A 16492-nucleotide genomic window follows, 5' to 3' on the forward strand; every position below is an offset into this window, starting at 1 on the left:
CTTGGAAACAAGTACTTTTTAGGAAATTCACTTATTGAAAGATTAAAAAAAAGATTTGTCTGTTGGTTTTCCAACATTGTTCTGAAACTTTTCATTTCCAGGCACAGCAAAAGCGAACACTACGGGTGCTGTGCTGATTTTTAATGCAGGAAAGAGCAAGTCAGGACATGTTCCCCAACACTCTTTTATTCTAAAAGGTTTTAGCTTTTAATGGCTTTTCTGCTGCCTTATGAGTAGGGTTGCCAAAGAAAAGCCTGACATCTGCCCTGCTCCGTGCTCCAGCCATGCCCCCCCCCCCCTTGTCATGCCATATCCTAAGTCCCTTACTACGCCTACTGTTGTACCTTTCTCCCGCCCCTTTGCAACCAGCTGTCCACACTAGAGTTGACATCTGAAAAGAAAAAATTGCCACATGTGCATACGTTCTATGATTATTTCACAAACTTTACATAATAGAAACAGAGCTCCAATAACCAAACTGCAAAAAACAAACACATATTGTAGAAAACTTGTCATAATAAAGCAGCACTAATGTCCAGGGCAGGGCAGAGGAATAGCCTAATGGTTAGAGCAGCAGACTGAGAAACAGAGGGTCCAAGTTCATAATCTCGCCACAGCCCCTTCTGGCCTTAGGCAGGTTACTTACATTTAGTGCTACGCTTTCAGCGACCCACTACAAGCAAATCTATATCAAAGGTCTTTTTAAAGACCCTTTTTATTTACAGCCATTAACAGTCCTTGTGATTCGTGGGGGGGGGGGGGGATCAGATTGCACCTCTGGCATTCAAGATCATACACGTCACGTCATTGTGACAGACTCCTGAGGCAGGCCTGACGGCCGAAACACAACAGTTGTGTCGAGTCTTAAGAAGTTTTTATACATTTTTGTCTCCAGGATTTGTTTTTTCGTGGTCAAACATCCCACTCTTTTCTTTGTTTAGGTTACTTAACCCGCCATTGCCTTGGAATGGGGAGGGGTGACCCTGGCAACCTCACCCCATTCAGGGTCTGCTGTCATGCTTGCAGTGGCCCCATAAGCATTTCACACCTTGCTCCTTGTGGGCAGCAGGGACTTGAAAGAGAGAATGTCCAGGACTCAAATAATAGCAGCCCTACCTGTAAAGAGGCAGCACCCTAGAATACCAATATACTTCCTGCTGAAACATGGAACAAGTCAGACTGCTACAGAAAATAAACACTAGCAGAATGCCACACCTTTTTCACATGCACAAAACACAGATTCTCAAATACGAAACAAAGGACCACACATCAGTAATAGAGATATGAAGACAAAAAGACTGAATTGGAAACGTCAAAAAGTCATGTGCTGCTTGTACAGCAATTCTAGAGAAACAGAAGAAATGTAAGATATCAAAGAAACACATTTTCCAACATTGACAAATTCCAATCAATAAATTCAGAATAAATATAGAGTTTTCTTTTTACCTCTGTCCAAGGATTTTATTTTTACATTTGCTTTGGTCCCAGTGTGTCTGTTCTGCTTTTCTCTTATCAGGGTCATCTGTCCATTTTTTATTTAATTGTAGCATTTGTATCCCACATTTTCCCACCTATTTGCAGGCTCAATGTGGCTTACATTTGCCGTAATGGCGGTTGCCATTTCCGGGTAACAGAATTACAATTGGTATTGCATTAAGGAGCATACATATATGGTAACATTCATGGTGTATACATGCATGGTAACATATAACATATAAGGGACATAGTATATATGGAACAAATCGTGAGATATATATATATAATATACCATGTGATACATATATGGTAAAGAGTAGATTCTGGTAGTGCTAGAAGGTTCCTGAATAATAGGTTAGATTATAACAGACGTTAGTCCATTGTCTGTTGATAAATCCTATTCAGCATAAGGATAAAGAGGTAGTGTTTGGTCATTAACAGCAAAGAGGTCGAACAGTCAAGTGATAGAAGTTCGCATTTGTATATATCATGTATCATGTTAATATTTAGTATTTAAGCTGGATGTTTGTGGTAGGCCTTCTTGAAAAGATCTGTTTTTAGAAGTCTTCGGAAGATGGTTAGGTCTGGTGTTGTTTTTACTGCCTTCGGTAGTGCGTTCCATAGCTGCGTGCAGATGTATGAGAAGTTGGACGCGTATATGGATTTGTATTTCATCCCTTTACAGTTAGGGTAGTGGAGATTGAGGAATGTGCGTGATGATCTTTTTGCGTTCCTAGTAGGCAAGTCTATAAGGTCTGACATCCACCATCCATCTTCCCTCTATGTCCTTAATGTGTCCTGTCCTGCATCTCTTCCCTGTCCCTGTCTTCCCCCCTGTGTTCACCATCTTCCCGCGGTGTGTCTCAAGGAGGTTTGGCGACAGGATCCTTTCAGGGCTGAAGCCAGTGGGCGGAGCTTGCTGCCATCTTGGTTTGTCCAAAACAAAAGCAGATACTGTTGAAAACAATAGCAAACTAGATTTTGCATTCTGTCCATTAGTGAAAAAAGTAGTTAGAATTTGTAGCGAAATAGAATTTGTAGCTATTTCGCTACTTTGCTACAAATTCTATTTCAGAGTTGTCATAGGTGTTTTGTTTTTTTTCAAGAAGGCAACTTTTTTTTTCCTGCGGATCGATTCACTTAACTTCTGAAGCTTAACAGAGGTATTTAAGCCACAAGCAATAGTAAGTTCCCCAGGTTTTTAACTCTTGCTGCTTGCACACAGTGGGAGAGGGATTAGGGAAAGGGAAATGGGACTTGATATACCGCCTTTCTGAGGTTTTTGCAACTACATTCAAAGTGGTTTACATATATTCAGGTACTTATTTTGTACCAGGGGCAATGGAGGGTTAAGTGACTTGCCCAGAGTCACAAGGAGCTGCAGTGGGAATCAAACTCAGTTCCCCAGGATCAAAGTCCACTGCACTAACCACTAGGCTACTGCTCCACTAGCAACATTCGATGTAGAAGCCTGCCCTTGCAGATCAGCAATTCAGCCGCGCAGGCTTCTGTTTCTGTGAGTCTGACGTCCTGCACGTACAGTGGGGGAAATAAGTATTTGATCCCTTGCTGATTTTGTAAGTTTGCCCACTGACAAAGACATGAGCAGCCCATAATTGAAGGGTAGGTTATTGGTAACAGTGAGAGATAGCACATCACAAATTAAATCCGGAAAATCACATTGTGGAAAGTATATGAATTTATTTGCATTCTGCAGAGGGAAATAAGTATTTAATCCTTCTGGCAAACAAGACCTAATACTTGGTGGCAAAACCCTTGTTGGCAAGCACAGCAGTCAGACGTCTTCTGTAGTTGATGATGAGGTTTGCACACATGTCAGGAGGAATTTTGGTCCACTCCTCTTTGCAGATCATCTCTAAATCATTAAGAGTTCTGGGCTGTCGCTTGGCAACTCGCAGCTTCAGCTCCCTCCATAAGTTTTCAATGGGATTAAGGTCTGGTGACTGGCTAGGCCACTCCATGACCCTAATGTGCTTCTTCCTGAGCCACTCCTTTGTTGCCTTGGCTGTATGTTTTGGGTCATTGTCGTGCTGGAAGACCCAGCCACGACCCATTTTTAAGGCCCTGGCGGAGGGAAGGAGGTTGTCACTCAGAATTGTACGGTACATGGCCCCATCCATTCTCCCATTGATGCGGTGAAGTAGTCCTGTGCCCTTAGCAGAGAAACACCCCCAAAACATAACATTTCCACCTCCATGCTTGACAGTGGGGACGGTGTTCTTTGGGTCATAGGCAGCATTTCTCTTCCTCCAAACACGGCGAGTTGAGTTCATGCCAAAGAGCTCAATTTTTGTCTCATCTGACCACAGCACCTTCTCCCAATCACTCTCGGCATCATCCAGGTGTTCACTGGCAAACTTCAGACGGGCCGTCACATGTGCCTTCCGGAGCAGGGGGACCTTGCGGGCACTGCAGGATTGCAATCCATTATGTCGTAATGTGTTACCAATGGTTTTCGTGGTGACAGTGGTCCCAGCTGCCTTGAGATCATTGACAAGTTCCCCCCTTGTAGTTGTAGGCTGATTTCTAACCTTCCTCATGATCAAGGATACCCCACGAGGTGAGATTTTGCGTGGAGCCCCAGATCTTTGTCGATTGACAGTCATTTTGTACTTCTTCCATTTTCTTACTATGGCACCAACAGTTGTCTCCTTCTCGCCCAGCGTCTTACTGATGGTTTTGTAGCCCATTCCAGCCTTGTGCAGGTGTATGATCTTGTCCCTGACATCCTTAGACAGCTCCTTGCTCTTGGCCATTTTGTAGAGGTTAGAGTCTGACTGATTCACTGAGTCTGTGGACAGGTGTCTTTCATACAGGTGACCATTGCCGACAGCTGTCTGTCATGCAGGTAACGAGTTGATTTGGAGCATCTACCTGGTCTGTAGGGGCCAGATCTCTTACTGGTTGGTGGGGGATCAAATACTTATTTCCCTCTGCAGAATGCAAATAAATTCATATACTTTCCACAATGTGATTTTCCGGATTTAATTTGTGATGTGCTATCTCTCTCTGTTACCAATAACCTACCCTTCAATTATGGGCTGCTCATGTCTTTGTCAGTGGGCAAACTTACAAAATCAGCAAGGGATCAAATACTTATTTCCCCCACTGTATGTGCAGGACGTCAGACTCACAGAAACAGAAGCCTGCGCAGCCGCGTTGCTGATCTGCAAGGGCAGGCTTCTACATGGAATGTTGCAAGTGGAATAGCAACATTCCATGTAGAATCTCAAATAGTAGCAACAGAATCTCAATGGTAGCAACATTCCATCTAGAATCTCCAATAGTAGCAATAGAATCTCAACATTCCATTTAGAATCTCAAATAGGGAAAGGGAAATGGGACTTGATATACTGCCTTTCTGAGGTTTTTGCAATTACATTCAAAGCAGTTTACATATATTCAGGTACTTATTTTGTACCAGGGGCAATGGAGGGTTAAGTGACTTGCCCAGAGTCACAAGGAGCTGCCTATGCCTGCAGTGGGAATTGAACCCAGTTCCCCAGGACCAAAGTCCACACACTAACCACTAGGCCACTCCTCCACTAGCAAAGGTGACAGGAAGATGTTATTTAAAAAACAAAACAAGGAGTTAAACAGTAGGCCTTTAGCGTTTAAAAAAAAATCAAGTTGGAACAGGCATTAATCAGCGGTGCGCTGAGCTCTGGTGCGGCGCTATCGGCCTCTAAGCGGGCGTTCTTGTAAGTGCATGTCTAATCTGTCCGAGTCGGTGAAGCACTGCTTCCGGTGTGGGAACCGGCGAACAGCGTCGGGAAGTTGCACGGCCCACACCAGGGGAATCAGCTGAGCGACCTGCTATGGAAGGCAGTGCAGCGTCAAAGTTTTTTTTTTTTTTTTTTTGCGGGAAAGCCAGGCTCCTCAGTGATGCGCGCTTCTGCTGCCGCGGTTTTTTTCTGTGGAGCAGCGTGCATCTCCTGCAGCTGGCAGTCACATCTTTCCCTCAATTCAGATCCATTGGGGAAGCTGCAGGAGATTTAAATTCTTAGCAGGTCCCTTTTTTGCCAGAATTTGTTCTACTGATGCACAGAGCATTTTTATTAAAGAGAGTGGGGGACCCCCAGGTCTCCGCTTTCCTCCCCTCCTCACAGGGGCCTCGCCCCCCCCCCCCCCCCCCCCGGCAGCATGCTTGCCTAAGTGGCAGCACAGAGTGTCTGCGTGAATCAGATGAGGCCTCCGGGGAGTCAGATGCAGGGGATGACACCTTCTCAGGGACTTCCTTTACAGCAGGCACAGACCCTCTTGAAGAATTGCTGCCAGATGAAGGGGATGACCCCACGGCAGCGAGGTTATTTAGGAAGGTGGAAGTCCCGGAGCTCATTATCCGGGCTCTGGAGGTTTTAAACATCTTCTCCTTGGAGTCTGCGTCGGGGCCGTTGGTCGCACCATCTATTATGTCCGGCACAAAAAGCCCCTGAAGACCTTTCATATTTCATGAAGGTCCTCATTTCGGCGCAATGGGATTGGCAGGATTCTGGCCTTCGGGTAGCGTGCGCTATGGCGTGGCTGTACCAGCTTCTGTCAGAGGAACTGGCAGCCTTACGTTCCTCGGTAGACTCTTTGATCACAGCAGTCACGAAAAAGACCACCCTACCAGTGGAAGGGGGCACGGCCCTTAAGGATCCTCAGGACAGGAAATTAAAATTTTCCTTCAAGATGTCCTTTGAGGTAGTGGTCTTGTGCCTCCAGGCGTTGGTGTGTGGTTCTTATGCAGCCTGTGCTTGCCTCTCGGGTCCAGAAGGCTCTTCGCCTGATGAGCTAGTGGCCTGATTACTGGCCCTGGAATCTGGGCTGGTCTTTGTAGCGGATCTCCTCTATGATCTATTTCAAGCTTTGGCCAAAGAAATTTCTTTGGCAGTGACAGCTTGCCGCTGGGTCTGGTTACAGCATTGGGCAGCTGATGTAGCCTCCAAGTTGCGCCTGGCACACTTACCTTTTAGAGGCAAGTTGCTGTTTGGTGAGGAACTGGAAAAGATCATGAAGACTTCAGGACAGTCTGGGGCATCTCGACCCTGATTCCGGGAGGCTAAGCGGTATCGTCCAGGGCGTTTGGGATCCTTTCAGCAGAAATCACAGTCATTTCGCAGGGGCCGCCATTCCTCAGCTTCAGCCCCTTGGGCGCAACCTGCCACTAGAGGTTCCCAATGATGGGGCCCTGGTCCAACCCCAGCTGATCACTGGGGGACGGTTTTCCCTCTTTCTGGGGGAATGGGCCAGGTTAACTTCAGATGAATGGGTATTGGAGGTCATTTGAGACAGTTACAAGCTCAAGTTCACCCGGTCTCTACTGGACTTCTTCTTGGAGTCGCCTTGCAAGGCTGCTTCCAAAGTGGAGGCAGTTCGAGAGACTCTAACCAACCTTCTCCATTTGCGGGCAGTTCGACCAGTAGACCCAGCAGAGCACGACCTTGGCCGCTACTCCATTTACTTCATGGTTCCCAAGAAGGGTGGCCCATCCTTGACCTCAAGTTTGTAAACAAGGCCTTGCGGGTGCATCATTTTTGAATGGAGACCATATGGTTTCTGTCATCACAGCAGTCCAGCTGGGAGAGTTCTTGACCTCACTCGATCTGAGAGAGGCCTATTTGCATATTCTCATCTGGTCCCCCATCATCGTTTTCCTCATTTCACAGTGCTGGGGCAGCACTTCCAGTTTCAGGCCATGCCCTTTTGTACTACGACAGCACCCAGAACCTTCTCCAAAGTCATGGTTGTCGCTGCATATCTGCAGAAGGAAGGCATACAGGGCCATCCATACTTGGACGACTGGTTGATTTGGGTGCCTTCTTACATGGACAGCATAGAGGCGACGGAGCGAGTGATCAACTTGTTGCAGTCCCTCAGTTGGATCATCAATTTTCCCAAGTGCCACCAGACTCCCTTGCAATCACTGGTGTACATGGGTGTGATATTCAACATGCGGGAGGGGACGGTGTCCCTCCCTCCAAATCGCAGGCTCTGCCTCCAGGGTCAACTGGAGAACATTCTTTGCCAGCCGGTGCTCAAGGTATGGGACTACATGCAAGTATTGGGCTTCATGGCAGCCACATTGGACATAGTTCCAGGAGCCACATGCATCCGCTCCAGTTGTTCCTGCTTAGTCATTGGTCCCCTCTCTCGGAGGATTACCTTATTCAACTTCCATGGATATCGTCAACTCGGGCAGCCATCTGTTGGTGTGTGGAACCTGTAAACCTGGCCAAGGGTCTGCCCCTGGGAAAACCAACCTGGCAAGTGGTGACAGTGGATGTCAGACTGGGGTTCGCACTGCATGGGATGGATGACAAAGGGCACTTGGTCCCCGGTAGAGGCCTCCTGGTCCATCAACTGTCTGGAGTTTTGCGCGATTCAGTTGGCACTCTGAGACTTTCTTCCTCTGATCCAGGGCCATCTGGTTCAAGTCTTATTCAACAGTGCAACAGCAGTTGCATATGTCAGCAGACAGGGTGCACCAAGAGTGCTCCTGTAGCAAAGGAGGCGGCCCTTTTATGCATTTGGGCGGAGAGCCATATCCCCCTGCTCTTCATGGCTCATATTGCGGGCTCATTAATGTCCAGACAGACTTTCTTAGTTGGAACCAGCTGGATCCGAGGGAATGGGAACTCTTGGCACAGGCATTCAAACAGATCACATGGCGATAGGAGCTACCGGTCCTTGACCTGATGGCCAAACGAACCAACATCAAAGTGCTACACTTCTTTAGCAGAGGCAAAGAATACGGATCCAAAGTGATCGATACCATTCTGCAACAGTGGCCCACGGCTCTCCTCTACGTATTCCCACCATGGCCTATGGTGGACAGGTAGTGGAGCGCATTGCCTGGCACACGAGGCAGGTGATCTTGGTAGCCCCAGATTGGCCCAGGCGTCCGTGGTACGTGCCTGCTTGTCGATTGACCTCTGCGTCCCTTGGGTCGTCGGGGGCTGCTGATGCAGGGCCCTGTACCCATGGAAGGGGGATGGATTTTTACCCCATAATTGAATCTAGGGCTAGCTTGCAACTGGTAGAATTTCCAGACAGTAATAACTACAATGCTACAGGCACGGAAGCGGTCCACTTCCATGGCCTATGCGTGGGTCTGGCACACTTTGGAGTCCTTGTTCTCGGTGGCAGGGCTTTCAGCTTCTTCGGCCTTGGTGGCCTCTATCCTAGCCTTTTTGCAAGTTGGTCTAGACAGGTCCTTGTCTCTGGCTTCGTTGAAGGTTCAGGTGGCTGTGTTGGTCTCCTTCTCTGGGTTCCCACGCATATAGTGTGTTTCCTCCATGGGGTAAACCATTTATGACCACCACGATTACATGTTCTTCTGGCTTGGAACCTCAATCTGCTGCTGCGCACTTTGCAGAGGCCTCCCATTGAGCCGTTTGGGCTCCTTGTCAGTGAAGGACCTCACGCTGAAAACAATATTTTTAGTGTCCATCACTTCAGCTAGGCAAGTGTCGGAACTGCAGGCGCTCGGGCTGGGGGTTGCATTCGGACGGTACCATCCTTTTCTTCTGAAGGTTGTGTCGCGATTTCACTTGAAGCATCCACTTTTTCTTCCAGGGTTTCGCCGTGAGGATTATCCGACCAAGTTTCGGACACTGCGGTGCCTTGACGTTAGACACATCCTCCTCAGATACTTGGAGGTCACCATTGATTTCTGTCAGTCTGATCATCTTTTTGTGCTTCAAACGGGTCGCAAGAAAGGTGACATGGCTTTGAAAACCACGGTGGCCCGGTGGCTCAGAGAGGCGATCTTATCGGCATACTTAGCCTGGGGAAGTCACTTCTGCCACAACTGAAGCACATTCTACCAGCGTGCAGGCTACGTCCTTTGCAGAGTACCATTTCATTTCCTTGGATGAGATTTGTAGGGCGGCCACTTGGTCGTTGTTGTATATTTTCTCTAAACATTACAGGATTGACGTGTCGGCGTGTCAGGATGCATGAATATGCATGAACAATTTGCATACACTGCCTCCATTATATGCAAATCTTTTTCATGCATATTCATTGTGGATATCCTGAAACGTGACTGGCAAAGAGTACTTCAGGACTGGACTTGGGAGATCATTAAAGGGCCCTTTTACTAAAGTGCGTAAAGCAGTTAACATGCAAAATAACCTGCACTGCTAGCGCGTGAGCTCAGTAACTGTCATGGCACTGACATGACAACTAGCACATGTTAACTGCATGCCAGGTTAGAGGTCGGGAACTGAGCAGAGTTTCTCCTTATACGGTAGGGAAGCTCCATCCATCTCATCCCAGTATGCACTGGGCAAGGTGCCGCCATTTTGGAGGCAGCACTGGAAGGAGAAGGGAATGCTACTCTCGCCTCGTCATTTGAAGGTATGGGGAGGGGGGCGCGTCGGGGCTGCTAGACTACCAGGTTGGGGCTGGAGGTCCACCGGACCTCCAGCTCTTTCTTCTGTTGGGGGGGTGAGGGAACGGGTTGGGGTAAGGAGGGTGCTAGACCACCAGGGGAGGTCTCTTCTGTGGGGGGGAGAGGGTCATCGGGTCGGGCCAGGCCTGGGGGGTCTGGAGCTCCACCGGACCTTCAGCCCCTTGGAATGTTTGACAGGACTGGGCTTTTTTTTTTTTTTTTTAAACAGCTCGGACCTGTCAAACAACTTCTGTGGCACGATTTGCCCAGGCACAATCTTCCCGCAGAAGTACTCCTATGATCAGAGCTAATAGCACACCTAAATTAGCATGCTATTAGCTTTGATTATAGGGGCGTTAATGCTCCCTGCTTCTCTGGTGCTAATTTTAGAGTGCTGTTTGGAACAGCACAGGGCTTCTGATTGTCTGCACCCAAGATGATCAGATGTTTTAACTGTTTGACAATAGAAATCATTCTCTGTTTTTTTTATGCCACTGTGACCTCCCAGCTTGCATTGTACCAGATGCCTAAGTATTCCAGTGTAGAGTGCTGTCAGCAAAATGGAAAAGAACTAATATCAACCTTCATAGTATGGGGATTCAGCGGGAGTGCTTCACATTTTCCCAATTCACTTTATAATCAGAAATTGCAGAAACATTCTGATAAAATGAGCAAGGGTTGAGCGTCGGCCTTTACAGATACAAACCAACCTTGTAATACCAAAAACAAAAATATAAGTAAGCATTTGGTTTTTTTTTTTAATGAAATGTGATGTGTGTTCACAATACATGTGCAGGTCAGTGTCTCTACTAAGGCACCATTTCAGTCGCTGTACACAGTCGGTATATAGCATTGTCCCAGTAAAATCAAAATCAAGAGTCGCACTAGAGACGTATGTCAGATCATCCAGGAAGAAGGTAAAGATTGGTGCCATTTATTCCTAAAAGCCATGGTTCTTTAGGTCCCACTGTAGACTTGCTGAGCGAGTCTGCAGCTTATCCTCCTGAAGAAGCCATTTTATGGTGAAACTTGGGTCCTTGTTGAGCACTGGACCTAAAGAATCATGGCAGAGTATTAAAGCACACTCTCCACTGGCAGCAGTGCAGTTGCAGGACTACCACTCATGTTAGAGGGAACAGTGGTCAAAGGTGATACAGGGGGCAGCTTTGGGGAAGAGCCAGCAATATTCAGCACTGACATCCACATAGCTAACCGAGTGAATATCAGCTGGCTTCCATATAACTGTCGAGTCCCAGCCCAGGTGTGCCGATATCCTCCTTCCTTTCCCCCTACTCCCCCAGAGCACATCACGACCCCCCAGCTCCCTCCTACCGCACGGCTGCCGCTAGAGGTTGCTGCAGCCATTTTCTCCAAGGAGCCGTACCAGGCAGGAGCGAGTGGGCAGCACTCCAGCCCATTGTATCCCACTACACCACCAGTGATTGAAAAGGTAGGCCTGGAAGGGCCTACAGGGTGGGGGGGGGGGGGGTTGTGAGGTGTTTTGAGGGTTTAGAGGGGGGGGGGTTAATGCCATTATAGAACTAAAAGTACAAAGGCAATATTATAAAAAGGGGAGACAAGGGACAGCCTTGCCTGGTGCCCTTTCCAGCTGGAAAAATTGTGACATAAGATTATTAACATAGACTCCCACTATTAGAGAAATATAAAAGAGCTTAATCTATAGATAAACTTGTTACAAGAAATGATTTACTTGGGGAATATTGCTCCAAAGCACTCGCTACTGTTTATAATTTAAGAGCAGGCGCTGTATTTATAAGTTTTAGGATATTAATTTCTCCACCAATCACCAAAGGTGATAATTGCAATAAATTAAGTATATATATATATATATATATATTTCTGTTGAAATGCAGTATTCTGTACTGCAAGATTTGAAAGCATGTACTCAGAGCATGGCACTAAGTTTAAAAGTGTCCATGCGCTATCAGTATAACCTTAACAGATACCATATACTCAGAACACAAAGAGACTATATTTTTAGCTTCAGAAAAGGTTTATTTTTAAAATACAATTGCAAACGAGAGTTCTTTTAAAAGATCTTTACAGATAATCTGTACTTAAGTAAGGTAGCCATTTTAATAGTTAAGGTTACAGTTTAACTTACAAGAGCGTCTTTGTCACAAGCATGCTGTGATGAGCCATGAGGCAAAGGCAGGTGGACTGCAGGTCACGTTCCAAGAGAGAGCAGCAGGTCCCAAGCGAGCTTCCCAAGAGAGAGAGAGCTGGGCTGTTTCCAGGCCTTTTTATAATGTTCCCTGAGTATTGTAGTTTGCAGGGGATCTTGGGTATTGTAGTTTGCAGGGAAGCATGGTCACATTTCCTGGATATCTGCTGGCAAATGGCTTTTCTATAGCTTGAGGGTTTCAGTCTGCTGTGATAGGTGGAGTTTCTTTTGTCATTTGAGTCATAGGAGTCTCTCTGTCTGCTTCAGTTTTTTTTGTTCTCTAGAGATGTCTTGGTGACCCTCCCAGCCAGCTTTTGTCTCTGTTAAGTGTTTGTAATTGACTAGCCCTGCTACCAGAAACTCCCAAGGAAAAGGGGAAAGAAGGTATTGAAATGCAGTTTCAATACATCTTTTAAAAGCTGCATTTTTATATTGGTAAAATCAATAACTCTGCTACATATTTAATTCTGACAACTGGCTTATAAATACCATAACAAACTGAGGGCCAAAACCAAACCAGTCCAGTACTCTAAACAGAACCATTCAGCTCAATTAAATGCTTTTTTGAGGTCAAGTGAAAGTGGAGTCATAAGAATATTCCTGTTCTAGTGAACACAAATCAACCACTTGTTGTCTGAGGAATTCATGTTTCATGTGACTTCACTGATCTCTGTGGATAAGTATGTTAGGAACCTTATTCAACCTATTGGCTAGTTATGTTTTGTAAATTTTACTTCATTGGTTAACAATATGGGCTGGTAGTTTTGCACCCATCTAGAACCCAAGGTTAATTTAGCACATATCTAGAGCGGTTCCCTTCCCTCTACAACAAGAAGCAGAACTTGCCTGTATTTGACCCTTTAAAATACACAGAAGCACCTAAAGCCACAGTAGCTATTCATTACATGGCCTCCTCCATAATCAACAGTTTAATTTGTGGAAACAGAACTAACTTGAAGCTGCGAGACCAGTCTGAGCTTCTGTAGTGCGATGCTGAAGCTTACACAGAGCTGAATTGTGGTACGGAAGTGGGAGATGCATTGTTTCTGAAGAGGTTTGCTAATAGTAAGGCAATGGAAATAGGTTGCGGACTCCAAAGCAGATTAGTTGCCTGGGAGTGAGAGACTGGGTGAAGGATGGGGAGCAGCGGGGGTATCGTCGAGAGAGACTGGTGGGGACAGAGGCCACAGTGTAACTCGCTCAAAACTTCGGAAATTTAATTCTTTTGTTTCTCTTTCCCCCTACCCTTCATCTTCCACATTGAACCAAACATGTTTGGAAAATGTGGGATATAAATACTGGTATAAATAAATAAAATAACCTAGAACAAAGAGTTACTTGGGGAACAGAGACTGCTGGCTTCTGCCAGTGATTTGCGGAAGCATCTTAAAGGAACTGATTTACTAACGCCTTCTTTGTTGCCGCAGACAAAGAATGGGAAAAGAGCCTTGGTAAATCAGTTTCCGAAAGAAGTACTGATAATCTGGGAGGGGATTCTTATCCTCCCCCACCCCTCCCCTTCAAAACTTCACTGGGAACAGTGTTGGAGGTGTGGGAAAGAAGAAGAAGCAAGTGAGGTCTCAGTCACTGGTTACGTTTTTGGGTGGACTCCTAGATTTAATGTAGAGGAGTGTGGTAGCCGTGTTAGTCCACTCTTAAGGTTATCAATAGAAATCAAACAAAATAAAACATGGAAAAGAAAATAAGATGATACCTTTTTTATTGGACATAACTTAATACATTTCTTGATTAGCTTTCGAAGGTTGCCCTTCTTCGTCAGATGTCCCCATGCATACCTCCGACCCACCCCCATCCTCTCACCCTGTCAGACTGTCATAGTAATGCTTGAAGGTTTTCACTTATATACACTGTCAGCTAGCACATTTGCTTATTTCCGATCTGAGGAAGAAGGGCAACCTTCGAAAGCTAATCAAGAAATGTATTAAGTTATGGCCAATAAAAAAGGTATCATCTTATTTTCTTTTCCATGTTTTATTTTGTTTGATTTCTATAGATTCTACATGGAATGTTGCTATTCCACTAGCAACATTCCATGTAGAAGTCGGCCCTTGCGGATCACCAATGTGGCCGCGCAGGCTTCTGCTTCTGTGAGTCTGACGTCCTGCACGTACGTGCAGGACGTCAGACTCACAGAAACAGAAGCCTGCGCAGCCTTCTACATGGAATGTTGCTAGTGGAATAGCAACATTCCATGTAGAATGTCCAATAGTAGCAACATTCCATGTAGAATCTCCAATGGTATCTATTTTACTGTCATAGTAATGCTTGAATGTTTTCACTTATATACACTGTCAGCTAGCACATTTGCTTATTTCCGATCTGAGGAAGAAGGGCAACCTTCGAAAGCTAATCAAGAAATGTATTAAGTTATGTCCAATAAAAAAGGTATCATCTTATTTTCTTTTCCATGTTTTATTTTGTTTGATTTCTATTGATAACCTAGATTTAATGAAAATTTATCAAGGTCTGGTTTAGATAAAAATAAATTTTGGGGTATGATGTTACAGGTACTCCTACATCTAGTGGAATTAAACCTCATCAAATTAGAGCTATTGTAACTCTTCTGAAATCTGCTTTGCTTAGTTCTGAGCTCTGGGAGAGCTGTGCTGTCTTGTGGCCATCATAAGAGTTGCGTTACTGAGACAGACCAAAGGTCCAGCTAATCCAGCATCCTGTTTCCAGCAGTGGTCAGTCAAGGTCACAAGTACCTGGCAGAATCCCCCAAAGTAGCAAGATTCCATCCTACTTACCCCCAGGGATGATAAGTGACTTTCTCCAGTTCTGCCTTAATAATAGTTTATGGGCTTTTCTTCCAAGAATTTGTCCAAACCTTTTTTTTTTTTTTTAAACCAGCTGTGCTAACTGCTTTTACCACATCCTCCTGCAACAAGTTCCAGGGCTTAACGATGAGTTCAGAGTAAAAATATATTTGGTCCTATTTAAATGTACTACCTAGTGACTTCATGGCGTGTACTTTTTGAAAAAATAAACAATTGATTTTGCATATGTCCAGTTGTGTGTCTGTGGGAAAACCTCTGTTACAGGTGAGAAACAATGTTTTCTTGACTCTGCACCTCAGAATGGATGCATAGGCTGAAGCTGAGGTCTGGGAAATTCACTGTCCTTTCAAACTGCCTCATCCAAGTGAACAGATAATTTGCCTGTATGATAACACTGAGAGATATTTAGTTTTACCTGATAGGCGTTTATTTGGCAATGTCACGCACATTCTTGCTCTCGCTTTCTTTTATAATTATGGCTACTTATTTTCATTTCCTGTTATAAGCATCATTTTTTTGTTGTTGTTTATTTTCCCTCTTCTGTAGTGTCGGTTGTGCTGGCACCACATAAGCAGATCAAGCTGATTTCAGAGAATTTCTGCCACAATCTCACCTGGGAAACTGGAAACCAGAGCACCACCCCAGCACGTTACAGAGTGACGTTCTTGGATCGTAGGTGTGTTAACACTTGTAACTGCCATGTTTCTTACAATCCTCAAAGTTTTAACTACTTTCTTGACTTTCTTCTCTCCTCACTACTATCTTGACTTTCTTCTCCCCTCATTTGCTTTTATATGGGTCTAGTTTGATGGGAGGTGGTGGAAATGAAAACGGTAACGGAATTCAAACATGCGTGGGATAAGCATAAAGGAATCCTGTGCCGAAGGAATGGATCCTCAGGAGCTTAGTCAAGATCGGGAGGCGGGGCTGGTGGTTGGGAGGCGGGGATAGGGCTGGACAGACTTGTACGGTCTGTGCCAGAGCCGGGGTTGGGAGGCAGGGCTGGGGAGGTGAGGATAGTGCTGGGCAGACTTATACGGTCTGTGCCTGTGCCAGAGCCGGTGGTTGGGAGGTAGGGCTGGTGGTTGGGAGGCGGGGATAGTGCGGGGCAGACTTATACGGTCTGTGCCCTGAAGAGCATAGATACAAATCAAAGTAGGGTATACACAAAAAGCAGCAAATATGAGTTATCTTGTTGGGCAGACTGGATGGACCGTGCAGGTCTTTTTCTGCCGTCATCTACTATGATTTATTTTTTTGTTTTTGTTTTTTTGTCATTTTGGGGTGATCAAGTGGTAAAAGGCAGTGAATTAAGTTAGAGAGTTTTGAGCAGCACGATGCTGCAGGAAAGGCCAGAGATCTGGAGCCCAGCTGAGATTTCCAGGCAGAGGCTGGTAGAGGTACAGTTCAAGTCCCTCTTGTCTTCCCAGCCAAATTTTTTCCCTCCCAAATTAGTAAAGGAAGAAGAGAAGGGCTCCTCCAGTTGCTCTGCTCCTCTTGCCATGTGATCACCTGTGGGCCACAGTAGGGATTGTGAATGGGGAGAGGGTGAGAATCAGGGGCGGTTCTATTTCTTGAGACAGATTTATAGGGGGGAAGCAATTTTTTTTTTCATTTTTTGTTTCGATA

At 45.7% G+C, this 16492-nt stretch overlaps 1 protein-coding gene across 1 annotated transcript in view; it reads left to right on the forward strand.

The window, feature by feature from the left end:
* The window catches only part of LOC115469737 (interferon alpha/beta receptor 2-like), a 96279-nt gene that overhangs the window by 42859 nt on the left and 36928 nt on the right, over positions 1–16492 (forward strand). Inside the window, 1 exon segment of the mRNA XM_030202524.1 lies at positions 15410–15539. Coding sequence (XP_030058384.1) covers positions 15410–15539 — 130 coding nt within the window.

This window comes from Microcaecilia unicolor, chromosome 4 (genome assembly GCF_901765095.1).
Source record: "Microcaecilia unicolor chromosome 4, aMicUni1.1, whole genome shotgun sequence".
Taxonomy (NCBI): Eukaryota; Metazoa; Chordata; class Amphibia; order Gymnophiona; family Siphonopidae; genus Microcaecilia; species Microcaecilia unicolor.